The sequence below is a fragment of the Leptonotus elevatus genome, chromosome 10 (genome assembly GCF_054856555.1).
Source record: "Leptonotus elevatus isolate MCC_2025b chromosome 10, RoL_Lele_1.0, whole genome shotgun sequence".
In the NCBI taxonomy this organism is placed as follows: Eukaryota; Metazoa; Chordata; class Actinopteri; order Syngnathiformes; family Syngnathidae; genus Leptonotus; species Leptonotus elevatus.
Genome location: NC_141248.1, coordinates 25752355 through 25770054, shown reverse-complemented (window position 1 = coordinate 25770054; position 17700 = coordinate 25752355). Strand labels below are relative to the sequence as shown.

General features: G+C 52.8%; 2 protein-coding genes across 10 annotated transcripts in view; one reads left to right on the top strand and one right to left on the bottom strand.

Annotated features, from left to right (window-relative positions):
• The first annotated feature begins 2271 nt into the window (after positions 1 to 2271).
• On the top strand, positions 2272 to 13417 carry tbc1d2 (TBC1 domain family, member 2). Of its 7 annotated transcripts, XM_086086890.1 has the most exons (16): positions 2272 to 2513; positions 3160 to 4677; positions 4751 to 4844; positions 6714 to 6894; positions 7020 to 7129; positions 7669 to 7844; positions 8224 to 8490; positions 9054 to 9161; positions 9227 to 9337; positions 9405 to 9689; positions 9758 to 9958; positions 10279 to 10466; positions 11519 to 11639; positions 11726 to 11911; positions 11966 to 12087; positions 12898 to 13417. In XM_086086890.1, exons 2-16 carry the CDS (start codon positions 3505 to 3507, stop codon positions 13109 to 13111), a joined length of 3537 nt encoding a protein of 1178 aa, XP_085943016.1. In that variant the 5' UTR covers positions 2272 to 2513; positions 3160 to 3504; the 3' UTR covers positions 13112 to 13417. The 7 variants fall into 7 exon arrangements, 6 of the variants coding, with proteins under 6 accessions (XP_085943016.1, XP_085943012.1, XP_085943011.1 ...); XR_015096278.1 differs by lacking the exon at positions 12898 to 13417 and having other exon boundaries at positions 10383 to 10466; XM_086086886.1 differs by having other exon boundaries at positions 3165 to 4677; positions 11726 to 12087.
• A 1133-nt stretch (positions 13418 to 14550) lies between these two features.
• Positions 14551 to 17700, bottom strand: part of LOC147167804 (phospholipid-transporting ATPase ABCA1-like) — a 29341-nt gene continuing 26191 nt past the window's right edge. For all 3 annotated transcript variants that reach the window (XM_086086882.1, XM_086086883.1, XM_086086884.1), the window contains exons 46-49: positions 17464 to 17567; positions 15995 to 16087; positions 15561 to 15804; positions 14551 to 15010 (exon numbers count right to left, since the gene is read on the bottom strand). In XM_086086882.1, the coding sequence (XP_085943008.1) occupies positions 14867 to 15010; positions 15561 to 15804; positions 15995 to 16087; positions 17464 to 17567 (585 nt within the window). In that variant the 3' untranslated portion in view covers positions 14551 to 14866. The remainder of the gene's footprint in view (positions 15011 to 15560; positions 15805 to 15994; positions 16088 to 17463; positions 17568 to 17700) is intronic.

Below are 17700 nucleotides of genomic sequence, written 5' to 3'. Positions count from 1 at the left end.
CTGGTTTTCTCTTGATCTCGTTGACGTTTCCAAACAGGGCGGGAAGCCGGAGTTGTCGTTGCTGCCGTGTGAGGCTGACAAAAAACAGCAACTTTGACATGAATGGACTCCCCATTGGCTGAAGCCAGACGGCAGCCATCTTGCGTTGCCACTTTACTGACAACTTGTCTTTGACATGAATGGACTCCCCATTGGCTGAAGCCAGACGGCAGCCATCTTGCGTTGCCACTTTACTGACAACTTGTCTTTGACATGAATGGACTCCCCATTGGCTGAAGCCAGACGGCAGCCATCTTGCGTTGCCACTTTACTGACAACTTGTGTTGGCTTTTGGCAGACAACTTTTGGATGTTTTGGATCCTCGTCAGGCGTCGCGACAGCTTGACAAATTCACACGATATCGTCTCAATAGGGTCAATCGTCACAACTCACGCCGCTTCGCTTGACCTTTGGCAGACATTTTGTCCTCATGGGCTTGAATTTGATTTGATTGCTGATGACGAGATCATGCAAATTTGAAGAAAACCTTTCAAATTGCATTCCCACCTTTGACATTTCCAACCCTGCATACGCTGGCATTTTTGCCGTAAAGCAGAAGAAAAAAATGCAAATGAAGTTTGGGGCAGTTAGCGAGTGGTCGGCTAAGACGGCCAAAAGGATGAAGAAAGGAAAATGCTCATTTTGGCAACGGAAACGGGTTCTTGGAATTCATTAAAGAAGCCAATATTCATGCAATTTTAGATGGAAAACAGCAAAGAAAGGCTCCCATTGGTCAAGAATGACAAAAGCAAAGTCGTAGGACGCGCAGTCGCTTCCTGTTCTTCTTCTTTTAAATGACTGCTGGCTCACATCTCTATGGAGTATAGCGCCACCTACAGCGGCGGAGAAGAAGAAGAACCGATGGAAAGTGACAGAAGTGTCATGTCCGTTTTGCGTATTTTCAGTCAATTTTGTAACGTTTTTGGCCGAGCATGTCCGTTAATGTGCACCGGCCCATTTCCAAGCTGCCCCCCCCCCCCCTCCCTTTTTTCGTTTGGACCCCAACGAGTGAGCGCCTCTCCTCAACACGCTCGCTCATCACTGGCACCCACAATGCACTGCAGCGTCAGGCCCATTCTGTGTGTGTGTGTGTTATGGCTGGGGGGTCTGGAGTGTGTGATAGTGGGAGGGGGGGAAGGGGGGGGGTGTTTGAGAGCAATAACTTGAATTGGCGGCAACAAAAGAAGCAGTGAAAAGGAGACGACGAGCTGCGAGTCTTGACTTGACAAAGCTGCAAAAACTTTCTTTCAGCCTAATGAAGCTGTTGTCCGAGGGCGGCCATGGGGGGGACCTACGGGGGAGGGGGCAGGGATGCTGTCCTCGCACGTGATTTGTCATACAATCACAATCTTTAGGAGGCCGACACGCCTCCTCTCCATATGTCTGCTTGCTTTGCATCTGAAAGGGGGGCACAGTGTGTGTGTGTGGGGGGGGGGGGGGGGTCTTCTTTTTTGCGGTGGCTTGCAGTCTCAACTTTGACCAAATTGACAAAGACGACACACACACACACACACACACACACACACACACACACACACACACACACACACACACACACACACACACACACACACACACACACACACACACACACACACGTTAGAACTGCTCAAATAGACATGAGAGCAATAACAGTGAAAAGTTGGATCATGTGAGTCGTGTAACCACGGCAACGACATCAAGAAGATGAGGATGAAGATGATGACTGGACAAGTTATGAATGATGACGATGATGAAGGTGATGCTGCTAACGTTGCCGAAAATGAAGACAACAAAGATGATGATGATTTTTGAAGTGTTAAGATGATGAAGATGGCAAAGATTCTAAATTATTATTGTGAATATGATGAAGATGATGATGCAGATTATGACGTGGGCGATTATTAGGAAAATTAAAGTGATGATGATGATTGTGATGAAGTTGATTGTAAGGCTATTTTTAGACATTCTCATCCAATCAGCGCTCTGCAAAACCTGAGGCCCTGCGCCCCTTTGGGTGTGTGTGTGCGCGCGCGCGCGCTGCCATCTGCTGGCGGAGATTCTTCAATACAAGCTTAAAAAAACATCCCGTTTTAGGCTCTGTGGAAGTCGTAATAATACTTGAGTATTTGTACACGTGTTGTTAGTGTGGCACAACAAAAAGTCCGTTTTAAGACGATTTTATTGTGAAATGAGCCAACGTAATGAACGGTACTATTATTTTGATAGTCCAAGGCGGAAGTGGAAGGTTGACTGACGAGGGCGTGACAGAACACACGCCCGCAAAAAGCAACAAACTGCGACGAGATCGTCAGAGACGCTCGAGAACAAGACACCGTAGAAGAAGAAGAAGAACTCAAGAGGACGTGAAAGAGCACCACAAATACACGACAGGAAGTCGTCGCAAAGAAGTCCCGCCAACTTCCTTGTGCGTTTGCTGCAGCTGTCAACAAAGAGGATCTGGCAAGGCAGGTGTTTCCAGGCCACGCCCCACGGTGAGTTCGCCGTCTTCCACTTTCTTCCAAGGGTCCTGAAGCACGACTGCACGGCATCGGGTACGAGTACTGCAAGTCACACTACTGCTAAAGTGGATTCTAATTCAATGTACTACAATAGTCACTTGAGTGCTGATTAAAAGTACGAGAATAGTACGAATGAGAAATGTATTTTTGCAAGGGCCTTATTCTCTCTTTTTTCCCGCCCATCAGCGCCTTCAGGCCTGAAAAGGCGTTGATTGTGAGACGGGAATTGCGGCCACATCTGGATTTGGAAAATAGCTCACGCTAACTCACGACGACTGTCGTTGCTTGTGATTGGCGCTTGCGAACTCCGAGCGGCAAAATAACTAAATACATAAATAAGTCCGAGCGCTGGCCAGTTTGCCGAAACGGGCCTCACAGCTGGAAAGGAAGTTGGCAGCGGATCCTTTTTCACAAATGTATATAATAGAAGATATCACATCGTACTCCATCTGATGTCCGTCGAGCCGACGAAACGCTGCGTCCGTAGACCGACTCCATTCATTTGTGAGTTTTTCCGCAGCTGCGTTTGTTCGCTTGCTTGTCCTTGTTCCCGCGAGCGACTTCCTGTCAAGTAGCGTTGCGAAGTTGGCGTCCAGCTGATGGTTTGTCTTCTCCTCAGGACAGACGCAAAGCACTGAACAGGAAATGACGCCGGCGCCTCCCGTCTGTCACTTCCTGCCCAGCTCGGATTGCATCGGCATGCTGTGACGTTTCCGTTGGCCCGCCAGCGCCGAGCCCGCCGGCCCGTGTCCCGCCGCGGCGGCCCAGAAACCTCGCGGGGTCCACTTGAGACGCAACAGACCAATCCTACTCCAGCGGAGGCCGCGTGACAAGAGAGCCGCCGGAGTCGGACCCATCGGACTCCTTCGGCAGAATCCTGCAGGAGAAGCCCGCCATCTTGTTAAACATCATCTGCATCGTGTAAAGCAAAAGTGGCCCAGCGGAACCCGACCCGGATTTGCTGATGGCAGGTGAAAACGATTCTCATGGACATTCGCGATCCTTTTTTCAGGGAGAAACTCCACTTTTTGAAGAAAAGGTGATGAAGCAGGAGGAGAGAACTTCAAGCACACCTGCTGCTCCACCCTCTGCTCACCTGGACCCCCGTCAGGCTCATCTTCCTGCTCACCTGGACCTCCCTCAGTCTTCTCGTCCTGCTCACCTCCAGAGTCCTAAACCTGCTCAGCTGGACTCTCGTCAGGCTTCTCTCCCCGTTGACTTCGGCCCCCATCAGACCCCTCTTCTCGCTCACCTGGACCCCCATCAGACCCCTCTTCTCGCTCACCTGGGCCCCCTGCAGTCTCCTGCTTCTGCTTACTTGGACCCCAGTCAGACTCCTTGCCCTGCTCACCCGGATCCCCAGCAAGATCCTTGCCCCGCTCACTCGGACCGCCGCCTTTCTGCTCATCTGAACTCCCGTGAAACTCCTCCTCCTGCTCACCCGGACCCCCTTCTCACGACGAGCCCTTCTCACCTGGACCCTCATCCAGCTCCTCTTCCCACTGACCTGGACCCCCTTCAGATTCCCACTCCTAGTTCCCCGGACCCCCATGGGACTTGTACTTCTGCTGACCTGGACCTCCATCACACTCCTCCTACCCTTGCTCACCTTGAACCCCAGCTTCCTGCTCAAACGGACCCCCATCAGGCTTGCCCAGACCTCCCTCAGACTAGCGCCCCTGCTCACCCGGACCCCCACCCCGCTCCGATCCCCGCTCCGATCCCCGCTCACCCGGACCCTAATCAGACTCCTAATCTTGCTCGCTTGGAACCCTTCCAGTCTCCCGCCCCTGCTCACCCGGACCCCCATCACGCCGCTCCACCCGTTGACCTTGAGCCCCATCGGACTCCTTCACCTGCTGACCCGGATCCCCGGGACGCCCCCGCCTTTGCGAGTAGTTCAGGCGAGCCCAAACTTTGCGGCTTCCTGCAGAAGCAGGGCGGCCCTCTGCGGGCCTGGAAGCGGCGCTGGTTCACCTACGAGGAGAATCAGAACCAGATGTTCTACTACCGCAGCCCGCGGGACGTGACGGCGCTGGGCCGGGTGGACCTGCGTTCCGCCACCTTCAGCTACCCGCTCAAGGCCGAGCTGGGCACCTTCCGCATCGAGACGCCCGAGCGGACCTACACCCTAAAAGTACACGTTTGACAGTTCGCACCCGTGGCAAACATGCTACTCGACCCGCCGTGTTCTGCTCTGCCCTCCTCAGGCGCTGACCCGGGATCTGATGCTATACTGGCTGCGGCAGCTGCAGCTCAAACGCCGGCGTCACCGACAGACCGACGCCCCCGGCGCCATCGCAGGTGAACCCGTAGCGCGGCGCTCCACCTGCCCTTCATCCGCTTTCGCCGGCCTGACTTATTTCTGCTCTCAGTCCGTTTGGTTGGGGTCCGCTTCTGGTTCCGGCGCCGTTGGGAAAGCTCTGCTTGTCAGTCATGTCCTATTTTAAAGATGCCTCGCGGTCACGCGGGCCGGCAACGCGGCGGACGTGGCGCCGGTTCAGTTCCAGGTGTTTGTAGCGCGGGGCCGAAGGTCAGCTGCTGTGGAGAAGGAATGCGGTGGAACTGGGCGGGGTGGCAGGAAGTAGGAAGCGGCTTTTTCCCGGGAGCTTCCTGTTGTGGCGCAGTCGTCTTGTGAGCGACATCATCGGAAGAACCAATCGCGACCTCACCTGCGACCCTCGCAGGTCGCTCATCTGACCTCCAACAACACGACACATGCTTATTTTAGTTAACTGAAACTAACGTAATAACTCCAACTGATATTCCAAAAACATTTGGTTAACAAAATAAAAGAAAAAGGAAAATGCTGAAACTGCATTTTACATTTACAAAACTATAATTATAGTGAAAATGTGCTTGTTTTCCGTCTTTTGTCATGAATTTAATGAATGATGATTTTAAATGTCATCATTAGCATATTTCTTTCAACATGAACCGTAATAAGGACATTTTATTTGAGAATTTTGTTCCCCTTTGTGTTTTGTTTGTTTGTTTTTGTTGACGTTTTGGAGTGCATGGCGCGGAAGTGCCGTCATCTCGCAGCGGCCAATCGAAACGCGCCGTCCGGCGACGGCGCTCCGAGGCCACAATTTGGCCCGCTTGACTTTTCATTTAGCGCAAAAGCAACACCAGGTAAGAAGGACGTCGCTTTTTCCATTTGACGACATATTGCGCAACACGTTTTAAAAAAGGAAAACTAATAAAACGAGACTAAAATTAAACATTTTTGAAATAACTCAAACGAACAGAACTGAAAACGAATTAAAACGAACTCTATTTAAAAAACAAAACTCAAAAGGGAATAAAAACGAACTAATGAAAATAACCCTGACAGATGATGCGTTTGTGTGTTTTGCATCCGTTGACATGTTGACGAGGAATTTCGCACCTGCGGCAACTCGTCCCAGCACGCAAACGTTGCAACGTTCTGTGCGACTTGTGAAAGCCGAGCAACCTTTTGTGAACGTTTCATCCGACTTGTGCGAGCGACTTCCTCTCGCGTTCCACAAACACGTTAGCATGTTAGCATGTTAGCTTCAACGAGGACGCAGAACGCGCACGCAGACGTCCATTCGGGCCGGCTGGTCACGTGACTGCAATCGAATCGCGAATTGGATTTTGTATTTGTTTGGCAATTGGCTGGCGACCAATCCTTTGTTTGTCTGCGCGCGAGCTGACAATGGGACCGGCCTCGGGAGTCCGACCCAAAGCCGGCCGGGATGGACTCCGGACTCAAATGAGGACAAGTGCTCCGGGTTGATGAGCGTTAGCAGCGCCCCCTGTTGACTGGTATCAAAAGTGCAAGTGGGCAATGACGAGCCTGGAAATCCCGACTCCGACCGCTCCGACCGCCCTTCCGTCGCATTTCGGAGGCGGGGCAAACCTCAGCTAACAGACGTGGAATTCATCTTTCTCTCCAAAAAATGACAGGAATTAACCAATGAGCAAAGAGCAGACGTGATGTCGTCAAAGTCTTTCTTTTGTTGCCGAGACAGTAAAAATCCAACATGGCTGCTCGCCGAAGAGAGACAGCAGTGAATGGCTTTTGTGGTTGTTGCGGGAAAAACGTGAACATTCACTCGTACACTTGAGCAGCGTTAGCGAACACAACATGACGCGCATGCGCTCATTCGATTGGTCGCTGGCAAATGGCTGTCTTCTTTTTCGAAGAGAGTGGGCGTGGCTCGCAAGGCTCGGCGATGACGGCGCTTGCGCTCCCTGCGGCCGCGGACGACTTCCTGCCGCCGATGACGAGTCCCGCGGGGCTGGTGGGGGACGAGGCCGCCAACGAGGCGCCGCAAAGGACGCCGCTCGCCAACATGTCCATCAAACATCCTTTCATTCAGATCCAGTGAGTCGGGTTTGGCCTCCAAACGGGGACGCGAGCAAACGGCCGAACTCTTTGTGTCCCGTGACAGGAACGCGGTCCGCGGTCTTCGTAAGAGGTCGTCTCAAACTCTTTGTGTCCCGTGACAGGAACGCCGTCCACGGTCTTCGTAAGAGGTCGTCTCAAGAGTGCGCGCAGACTGTCTTCTACGCGCCAGCTGCAGCCGGAGTCCAAGTGGACGCCACCCCCAATGGCGCCGGTAAGTACCAGTCCGACGACGACGGTCCATCCCGCCCGCGTTCGCACCGATACCAGCACGCGTCGTCAACGATACCACACCAGCCACTGATATCGAGCTCTCGTCCAATATTTCCGTCCATCAATGTCAATTTTCTCTTAAATCCGGAGACACGAAATTTGAACCGGAAGTGCTACTTTCATTTTAGAAAGCGCTTTTTATTTGACTACCGATGACGCAACATCTTGCTCAAGGAAAACGTCCACGTGGTCACAATGGCATGGGATCCAACCCACAACCTCCGCCCCAATCAAAATTGCATTCCGACCTGTACCAGGAAGCGGCGTATCAAAACGCCGCGTCACGTGAAAATGTGTCTTTGATGGCCCGATGTGGCGTCTTTCGCCAATGGCGGGCTTGGTTTACGTGTCGGCGACTGGCGCCTTTTTGATCTCTGCGGCGAGGCTCGCTCCCCGAGTACCGCTCGTCTCGTCTCCTGGATCGCTCGCGGTCCGACTGAATGCGGAACCTCGTCACGGACTTGATCGCATTTCTTCCAGCTTCCGCGACGGTACCTCCCGCCGGGCCGCCGACAGCGACCGGCGCGCCGCCGGACGCTCTGCGGAGGGAGAAGAACGCGAGCTCCTCCGCCAGGACGGCGGGCGCGTCTTCGGAGACCGTGTCCCGTCTCCAGCGGGACAAGGAAACGCTGATGGAGGAAGTGAAAGCGCAGAAGGTCAGGAAACGTCAAAGCGAGCATTTTTGTAACTTCCTCAGCGCGGATTTTGGCCCGCGATCCGTAACAGCGACAATCATGGAGGCTCATTTGCTGGCCATCCCAAAAGGTGGCGGCCATCTTGGGCTTAATGTCCAAAGGCCTGTGGAGAACAAACGTTGCGCTGGTCTCCAAATGTGTCAAATTCCCCGCAAATGTCCTTTTCATGCGCTCCAGTAAAAGGCAGCCGCCGCCGCCGCCGCCGCCGCCGCCGCCGCCGCCGCACGTCCTGGTCACGATCCGCATTGGTGCTTTTGCCAGTTGGGGGATCCCCAAACCGCTTCAGACCGTCTGTTCCACTCGAGACTTGGCAACCAAGCGTGTCTTGCGCCCCCTGCAGGAGCTGGTGTGGCTCCTCCACAAAACTTTGGAGGCGGCCCAGCGGGAAAAGCGGACGTGCGCGGACTTTGTGGCGGCGGAGGGCGAGCAGGAGCGGCTGGAACTGCTGCGGCACCGCGAGCGGCAGGCGACCGACCTGCTCGGACGCGCGGAGCGAGCGCAGGCGGCGGCGGCGGACAGACGTGATCTACAACAGAGAGACCTGGAGGTGGCGCAACTGCGGGACGAGGTCAGGCGGCTCACAGAGAAGAACCACGACGAGCGGGAGGTCAGCTTCGTTCCGCGGCCAACATCTCGCACTTCCCGTCTCGTACGTCCTGTGTCCAGCTTCCCGTCTCGTACGTCCTGTGCCCAGCTTCCCGTCTCGTACGTCCTGTGCCCATCTTCCCGTCTCGTACGTCCTGTGCCCAGCTTCCCGTCTCGTACGTCCTGTGCCCATCTTCCCGTCTCGTACGTCCTGTGCCCATCTTCCCGTCTCGTACGTCCTGTGCCCAGCTTCCCGTCTCGTACGTCCTGTGCCCATCTTCCCGTCTCGTACGTCCTGTGCCCAGCTTCCCGTCTCGTACGTCCTGTGCCCAGCTTCCCGTCTCGTACGTCCTGTGCCCATCTTCCCGTCTCGTACGTCCTGTGCCCATCTTCCCGTCTCGTACGTCCTGTGCCCAGCTTCCCGTCTCGTACGTCCTGTGCCCAGCTTCCCGTCTCGTACGTCCTGTGCCCATCTTCCCGTCTCGTACGTCCTGTGCCCATCTTCCCGTCTCGTACGTCCTGTGTCCAGCTTCCCGTCTCGTACGTCCTGTGCCCATCTTCCCGTCTCGTACGTCCTGTGCCCAGCTTCCCGTCTCGGATCACGTGTGCGCGCCCGGCCCACCGACTTCCACCTGGTCCGGCTCCGCCCCCGACTTGCTCAGACAACTGCAGCAACGCATCGAGGACCTGAAGGTCAGGAAAATGGCGGCCGCCGGCACGTCGGGCCGCCGGCTCACGTTTGCTTGCGCCTCCTTCAGGACGACATCGAGGCCTACAAGACGCAGAACAAGTTTCTGAACTCTGAGATCTTCCAGCTAACCAAACTGTGGAGGAAGAGCTCGGAGCAGGAGCGAAGTCTGATGGTCAAGGTGGGTCGGTCGGACCGCCGGGCCCGCCGCTTTTGCGTCTGGGCCGACGGTCGCTCTTTCCCCGCAGTGCGCCGGCCTGGAGGCGCGGCACTGCCATGCCGAGAGTCGCTACTTGGGAGTCCTGCGGAAGCTGCAGGAGAGCACGAATCTGGATCCGGACCAGCGCCGCGCCATCCACAAAATGGTAGGGGAGGCTCTGCGGGGGCCGGCCGAGAAGTCCAAAGACGCCCTCGCCGGCAGCCTTCACGACGAGTACGGCTTCAAGATCATTCCCGACTACGAGCTGGAAGACGTGAAGCTTCTGGCCAAGATCCAAGCGCTGGAGATCCGCTCGCACAACCTGCTGCAACAGGTCCGAGCTGGCCGGCGCCGGCCTCCCGTCGAGACACGTCGCCAAACGCCGTCTGTTTTTTGTGGCAGGAGGGTCGAGAGCGCCCCCTGTTGAGTCGCTGGGCTCAGTACCTCGCCGGCAGGTCGGATGATGACTTTTGCCCTTCGCCGGAACTCAAAGGTCTGCTGCGGGCCGGCGTCCCGCAAGAGTACCGGCAGCGTGTCTGGCGCCGCTTGGTCCGAGTCACGACCAGGACCGCCAGAGAGCGACACCCTCAGCGATACCGGCAGGTAGGTTCCCGCGCCGCTTGTGTCGGCAAGTCACCTGACCGGCGGCTGCGGATTACGTCGCCTCGGAACCGGTTCTTAGCCACCTGCGGCGGTCCACGCGGATGTTCTGCCTGCCGCGGAGGTCGCGCTAAGCCACAACTGGACTGCTAATCCTTAAAAGGCTTTCATTCATCTCCTATTTATGCCTCAGTGGGCGCGTCCCGAGGGGGCGGCCCGCAATGGGGCGTCGTTACCCGACCCGGTCGGCGACGGCGCGCGCGGTCTTGCCGTTGCTGTCGGGACGTTGCGGTCGTCCGTCACGTCTGCTCGTGTGTCTCCAGTTGTGCGACAAGAGTCGCGCGTGTCCTCATCCCGCCTCCGGGCAGATCCAGTCGGACCTTCACCGAACCCTGACCAGCAACCGCCATTTCTCCTCACCCTCCAGCCCCGCCCACCAGCAGCTGCGGCGCATCCTCTTGGCCTTCTCCTGGCACGATCCCGCCGTTGGCTACTGCCAGGGACTCAACAGGTGCGACCTTCAAGCGGCAGCGCAACAACATCAGAAGCGAGCCCCTCGCATCCGCGCGTTGATGCGTGCCTGTAAGAGGCGTGGCCACGTCAGGAGCGGAGGTCGGCTTGGCCCGAAGCTCGATTACTGCTTGACCACCTTTTCGTGCCGGACGCTGGCGCAAACGACGTGTTTTCGACTTGAAAATTCTGTTTTCATTTATTTGGTGAAACGATTCGCCCCGAACCGTCGACGCCCATAGCTGATAAAAAAGTTTGAAAAAGCCGTAAAACTCTTTTCTACTTCTGTTGCGGTGAAGTGGAATCTTTGACTGTCTCACAATTGGATTTGATTCCGAATGGATTTTGGATTCAAAATGATTTGATTGACGACAATTTCTGCTTCAATTTTCGATATGCAGAGAATCGTCGCGATCTGCGCTAATCGTACTCGCTAATGCTAATTAGCGCGCTACTCGTGGCACTTTTATCACTCAAAAGAACGACTATTCATATCAAAGACTTGAGGAATGTCGACAGACGCATGTTAACGTGACTCGGCGCCATTTTCTCTTCCTACGCTGCAAAAACAACAACTTTTATTGGCATAACTTGATGTGACTTTTTCCTTCTACTCTCTAATGTGACTTAACAGAACGCGCGGAAGCACACTGCCCCTAAGTGGCCAACTCGGGTACAACATGAACAGTGCTCCCCATAAAAGCGCACACAAACAAGGGCAAGGCAGTAGAAAACAATTTTTTTCTAAATTTTTCTAACATTTTGGACATTCAAATTCTGAATCGTACTAAATGAGAATCACGATTCTTATGAGAATCGATTTTTCTTCGCACCCCGAGTTCACCTGCCGTTAAACGCTCTTTTATTATCCACCACAGCCGGTAACAGGTTAATCTGTAACAAAATTCTGTCTGCGGCTCTCCTTGCCCACATGCCAGGGCATTCCAGGACATAAATGGCTCCTTTCGGTTTCCGTTCATTCCACATTCCCTTTCTTTCATGTTTTGGATGAAGCGTGTTAAACGTGTCCGCCGCGATGCGTCCGTCCCCCAGGTTGGCGGCCATTGCGCTTCTGGTCCTCCAGAGCGAAGAGGACGCGTTTTGGTGTTTGGTGGCCGTGGTGGACGCCATCATGCCTCAGGACTACTACACCAAGAACCTGCTGGCCGCACAGGTGGGCAAGCGTTCGAGCGTTCGAGCGTTCGGCTTTGTACAAGCGGCACGTGGACCCGCCCGCCCGACTGACGTCCCCAATGACAGGCGGACCAGCACGTCCTGAAGGACTTCCTGGTGGAGAAGCTTCCTCGACTCGCGGCGCACTTTGACCTTTACGCAATCGACGTGTCTCTGGTCACCTTCAACTGGTTCCTGGTGGTTTTTGTGGAAAGTCTTCCCAGCGACATCCTGCTGCCTCTGTGGGACGCCTTTTTGTACGAGGGCACCAAGGTACGAGCGCGCGCGCGCACGCACGCACACGCACTGACGTGTCTTGCGCTTCAGGTGATGTTCAGGTACGCTTTGGCCCTGTTCAAATACAAAGAAGAGGACATCTTGAAGATCCACGACAGCGTGGACATCTACCAATACCTTCGCTTCTTCACCAAGACCGTCACGGACGCCAGGTAACGGCAACGGTCACACCTGTGCCGTAAACTGATCTTGAAGGACGACCCGAGTCAAGATGTCAAACGTTCTTTTCTTTTTGAAAAGTCAAACATTTGCTTCTGATGTTCTGAAATCGACCAAGAGCCTTTTTTCATTTTGTCTGGGTCAGCAGAAGGTCGTGAGGCGCCATAACGCCGTTCAGCGCAGTTTGACGACACGTCTCAGTCGGGGTGGGAACCTTTGACGGTCTCGCGATTCCATTCCGATTTTGGGGTCTTCGATTCAATTCAGAATCCATTTTCCATTCCAAATGATTTTATTAAACCATCATTTCTGCTTCAATTTCCAGATGTGCAAAGAATCGCCATGACTGGCTAATGCTAATTAGCGTAGAACGGCTATTCAGACAAAAGGAATGTAAGCAGAGAAGCATGTTAGCATTTCTCGGCGCCATTTGCACTTCCTACGTTGCAGAAAAGCAACTTTGATTGGCATAACTTGACGGTGACTTTTTCCTTCGACTTCTTTCTAATGTGACTTAACAGAACGTGCGGAACCACACTGCCCCTAAGTGGCCAAAACATGAACGGCGCTCCCAATAAAGGCACACGCAAACAAGGGCAAGACGGTCTAAAATCATTTCAATAAAATCGATTTGGGGACATTTGAAATCTGGTACTCGATGAGAATCAGGATTGTTATGAGAATCGATTTTTTGGCACACACCGACGTCACGTCTTGTTTTCACTCGCGCGAGCCGACCTGAGGTGTGCGCGATGCCACTCGATGTCGCCGTGGGTTTGACGTGCTCGTGCTCGTGCGTGCAGGAAGCTGATGGGAATGGCCTTCGCGGACATGAACCCGTTCCCGGGCCGCCTGCTGAGGAACCGGCGAGCGCTTCACCTGGAGCGGCTGCAGGGCGAGCTGCGAGAGCTGCAGGAGCAGCAGGAGGCCTTTGCGGCGCTCAGCGGGGGGGAATGGTCGCAGCGGCGCCGGCGGATGGACAACGCGGCCAGCGAGGACGACGAGGAGACGGGCTGAGGTGGCGCCACGCGCGCCCGCCGCCCATCGGAACTTCCCGCAGGCGGAAGCTGGACTTGCTCTCGCTGGGCGGGGCAAAATGATGATGTAAAATGTACATGAAATGTACATTTTAAATAACACAATTAGGATTTTCCCAGAGTGCAAGTAAGATTAAAAACAAACGTTTATCTTTACATTGCGCTTGATTCCGGTGAGAGCAAACGCCTTTGATTATTTCTCTGCAGGTGTCGATGTTAATATTTCATGATTGGGACGTTCCCAGCAATGACGCTGTTTGTTTTTGATAAAACGCTGTGATTGTTATTTTTTCTTGGCTTTTTTGGAGTTCTTCATTGTCCCCTAATTAATGAACACGCGGCTACCGGTTCCTTTTCAGGACCTTATTCTGACACACCAAAACGAGCTGTAGGTTCAAATAAATGCAAAGATCATGTAACAATTTGCACACATCTTTTGAAGTACATTTCAATTCAGCCCTTATTGAAAACGTGCCACAAGTTGGAGTCTTCAGGAAGATTTTATTACAATTCTGAGCGAGAGTTACAAATTCCGACATATTTGAACGCATCAGTCGTTGGCGCACAAGCTCCCAACGGAAGTGGAACGTTACTTTTACCGGGGATTTTTTTTGGACGGGGAGGCTGGTGGTCTTCGTGAAAGTGAGGGGGACATCTTCGCCGCGTCCTCGCAGCCAACTGCGCCCAAATGTCATGAGGTCAAATGACTTCATCGGAGTTGCGAGGCTGATTCCAACTCGTGTCAGTCACATTTCAGTGGAAGCTAGGCTAGCTAGCACGTGTCATGCTCTGCGATCGTGTCGAGAGCGATCATTGGTTTTGCTCGACTTTTCTGCATTCGATGACTTTGGCTTTAGTTTTAGTTTACTGCGAGCGACGCAACGTAATAAATACAAACGGAGAAAGCAACTTACCTGGCGCAGGTGTCGTGGCGAGCGACCTGGCAAAATGGGGCGCGTCGCGTAGTATGACGTCATCCAAGGATAACATGATTCGTTTTGTGTTGCTGAACCTTCTAGTTCTGAGAGGCAACAAACTATTTGTTTTAAATATAAAATAGATAAACAAATAACTGGACAAAGGGGCACCCATAGATGCCCCCCCCCCCCCTGCAGGTGCCTGCGCCCTCCGCTGACCTTCAATATCTGTTGGACCGAAACGTGGTTTTCAGTTTGTCATCAAACCGAGAGCCAGTTTTACACGCACACAAAAATACAATTCATTTATACTACAAGAATTATTATTTTGATGATACACATTTTTGCGATTTTCAATGAATTGGGATTTTTTTTGTAGTACCACAAAGATTGATTTCCAAACGAATTCACATTTTAAAAGTCTTGTATACTGTTTTGTAATGAGATCATTATAAGACCTTTGTTTTTGTTTTTTGAACAAATGTTGAAAAGGTTTTGGATATTGTCATGAACAGTTTAAGCTCACCTTTGAAGAGATTTGTTTTTATAAAAGAAAAAAAAAGTAACAGCGAGGCATTTTCACATGTTTTTGTTTCTTAAAAAAATCATCAACACTGCGATTGGCAGTCAAACAAACATAAATAAAAGAAAGACGCTGATTTGAAATGATTTGGAATCTTCATGGACGCGCACGACTGGAACGTAAAAAGAAAATGGCGGCCGCGCGCTGGCACCGCTTCAAGTCTTGTTCTCTTCCGCCGTGCGGCGAGGCCACGCCCACCCGTGGAAGAGGTTTGGCCGAGTGAGGCGTGACGCGCTCACACGATGCTCTCTGTGGGCGGGGCCACCTGAGCCAGGTCCACTGGGACTGCGCTCGCGCCCCGCCGCCGCTTGCTTGAGGAAGAGGCGAGGTCTTTCGAGTGATAGTCGTCGCTTTGATCCTTGGCGAAGTTCACAAACACCTGACACACAAAACAAAAACATGTCACCTGCGTGTGCCTTTGAATGATTTTTTATGTGGGCAGCACGGCCGTTAGCCGTTAGCCGTTAGCCGCAAGGTTGCCGGTCGACAAAGAAAGTGCAAGCATTCGCGCTTGGAACTCGACGGGGATGTTTGACGGACGCGACTTCTTTTTTGAAAAGACAAAGTGGTATGTAGCTTTTTTTCTTTTGCTGATCTGAGACTCCAATCCTGACTTTTGTGATCCGACCTGACTTTTGTGATCCGACCTGACTTTTGTGATCCCTTCTTACTTTTGTGAGATGAAATGTCGCCAAAACAAACAATGACAGATCATTTCAAAGAAAAAGAGCTTCTCATGGGAAAACTTTGTTCCATTTTTCCATCCAATGAATGTCATCAGCCTGATGGGAGAGCTGGCACTTTGAGTGGTCGCTTGTTTTTCAAGCGACCACTCAAAGGAACCCCAAAGTCAAGTGGAAGGATTTTTGTCAACGTTTGTTCGCAAGCAACATGGACTATCGTGCGTGCGTGCGTGCGTGCGCGCTGACCTGGTCCAGCGTGGTCTGCGTGACGGAGTAGTCTTCGATGTTGAGCGCGCGCTTGTTGGCGGCGAGCGCCAGGAAGACGCGCGCCAGCGAGCATCGCGCCGACGGCAGCTGGTACTGCAGCATGTTGCGGTGCTTCTCCTTCAGCGTGCTGCCGCTCAGCTCGCTCTCGATGAACTTCATGACGGGGAGCAGCTGCGGGGCGGGACCCGCCACGCGCAGGATGATGGTGTAGCCGTCGCCGAACCTGCCGGACGGCACGGCACCGCCTTTGGGATTTGCACCTTTCTGCCACGTCAACACAACTTCCGAGATGGCTGGCTCCTTTTTTTTTGTGGGGACCGCTAAAGGAAGCCGAGGGGTTGGCCCCGCCCTCTCCACCGCCCGCCATGGCGTCGGCCCACGTTTGATTTCGCCCCACTGGCTGTGTGTCTTACCTGTTCTTCAAATGTTGCACGCTGCCCAGACACTTGAACCTGCCGTTGACCATGATGGCCATGCGGGTGCACAGGGCCTCACACTCCTCCATGCTGACACGCACGCACGCGCGCACGCACACACACACACACACGCACACACACACACGCACACACACACACATAGTGGATGGGTGAGTACAGTTCAACCGATCAGTTACTTTGACCCCCCCCAAAATAAAGTGGCATGACTGTTCCTGGCCAGTAGTTGGCGCTGTAGGAGTCGTTGAAGTGAGTCAGAAAAGAGAGGAAAGTGTTTGTTGACAATTAACACTCATCGCGTTGGTCGGAATTTCAATGCAAAAAAAAAAATCGACATTTTGGACGGCTCAATTAATATTTTGTGTCTTGTGGAGCAGATTTGCAAAGCAATGACTTCATTCGAGGAACACATTTCAAAAAAGCGTTTCATGAATCAATAAAACATTTCAACATCTTATGAATGAACAATTCTACAATTCAAGAGTTTTTGTTTTTCAAATTCACAAAACTTGATTTGGTCGACTCGAAGTGAAGCTCAATTGATTTCAAAGAAAAAGGAATTTTGCTCGAATGCAATTTTATCAAACGTATAAAAAATGTCGTACAAAAAGCTTCACTAGTTTCTGTTGGACTTTGAAGAATTGAAGCTTTGAACCCGCAACCCCCGATAAACACATTGAAAGCGAAACAACAGCCGATCCTTCCAAAACACAAGAAAAGAGAAATAAGATGTCAAACAATCCAGAGAATTTTTGGATCGTTGAGCGCGTCAGCTTTTCAGACGCTTTCGTTGGCGGGAAATCGTTTGTTTGGATTCATTTGGAAGAAGATTGCAACAAGCGCAGCCGTCGTCTCCAGACAGCGAAAGCAGGAAACAAAAGATGACGAGACATGAAGAAGAAAGGAGGAGAAAGGAGGAGAAAGGAGAAGAAAGGAGAAGAAAGGAGAAGAAAGGAGGAGAAAGGAGAAGAAAGGAGAAGAAAGGAGGAGAAAGGAGAAGAAAGGAGAAGAAAGGAGAAGAAAGGAGAAGAAAGGAGAAGAAAGGAGGAGAAAGGAGAAGAAAGGAGAAGAAAGGAGAAGAAAGGAGGAGAAAGGAGAAGAAAGGAGAAGAAAGGAGAAGAAAGGAGAAGAAAGGAGAAGAAAGGAGGAGAAAGGAGAAGAAAGGAGAAGAAAGGAGAAGAAAGGAGGAGAAAGGAGAAGAAAGGAGAAGAAAGGAGGAGAAAGGAGAAGAAAGGAGAAGAAAGGAGAAGAAAGGAGAAGAAAGGAGAAGAAAGGAGAAGAAAGGAGAAGAAAGGAGGAGAAAGGAGAAGAAAGGAGAAGAAAGGAGAAGAAAGGAGAAGAAAGGAGGAGAAAGGAGAAGAAAGGAGAAGAAAGGCCCAGCCAGTCACGAGTGGCGGGAAAAGAACAAGGAGCCGCGCCGCGTCAAGGAGGCGGCGAGCGAGCGTCACCTGTGCGAGGTGAGCACGACGGAGCGTCCCTCCTTGATGATACTCAGGATGCAGTTCCACAGCGCTCGGCGGGCTTTGGGGTCCATGCCCGTGGTCGGCTCGTCCTGTTACCGCGGAGACAGCCGGGGTTAGCTCCGCCCACAAGCGCAACAGGAAGCACGGAGAGAGAAAGCCGCCAGGGCGAGCGAGCGCCACCCTCGCTCGCCGGCGGCCTGCTAATGTAAGCTCAAAAAAAAA

Coding starts and splice junctions, on each gene's coding strand:
- tbc1d2 (XM_086086886.1), top strand. CDS start 3,505: ATGGCAGGTGAAAACGATTCTCATGGACATTCGCGATCCTTTTTTCAG. Junction 9,338..9,404: donor AGCGAAGTCTGATGGTCAAG/GTGGGTCGGTCG, acceptor CTTTCCCCGCAG/TGCGCCGGCCTGGAGGCGCG. Junction 9,690..9,757: donor CGCACAACCTGCTGCAACAG/GTCCGAGCTGGC, acceptor TTTTTGTGGCAG/GAGGGTCGAGAGCGCCCCCT.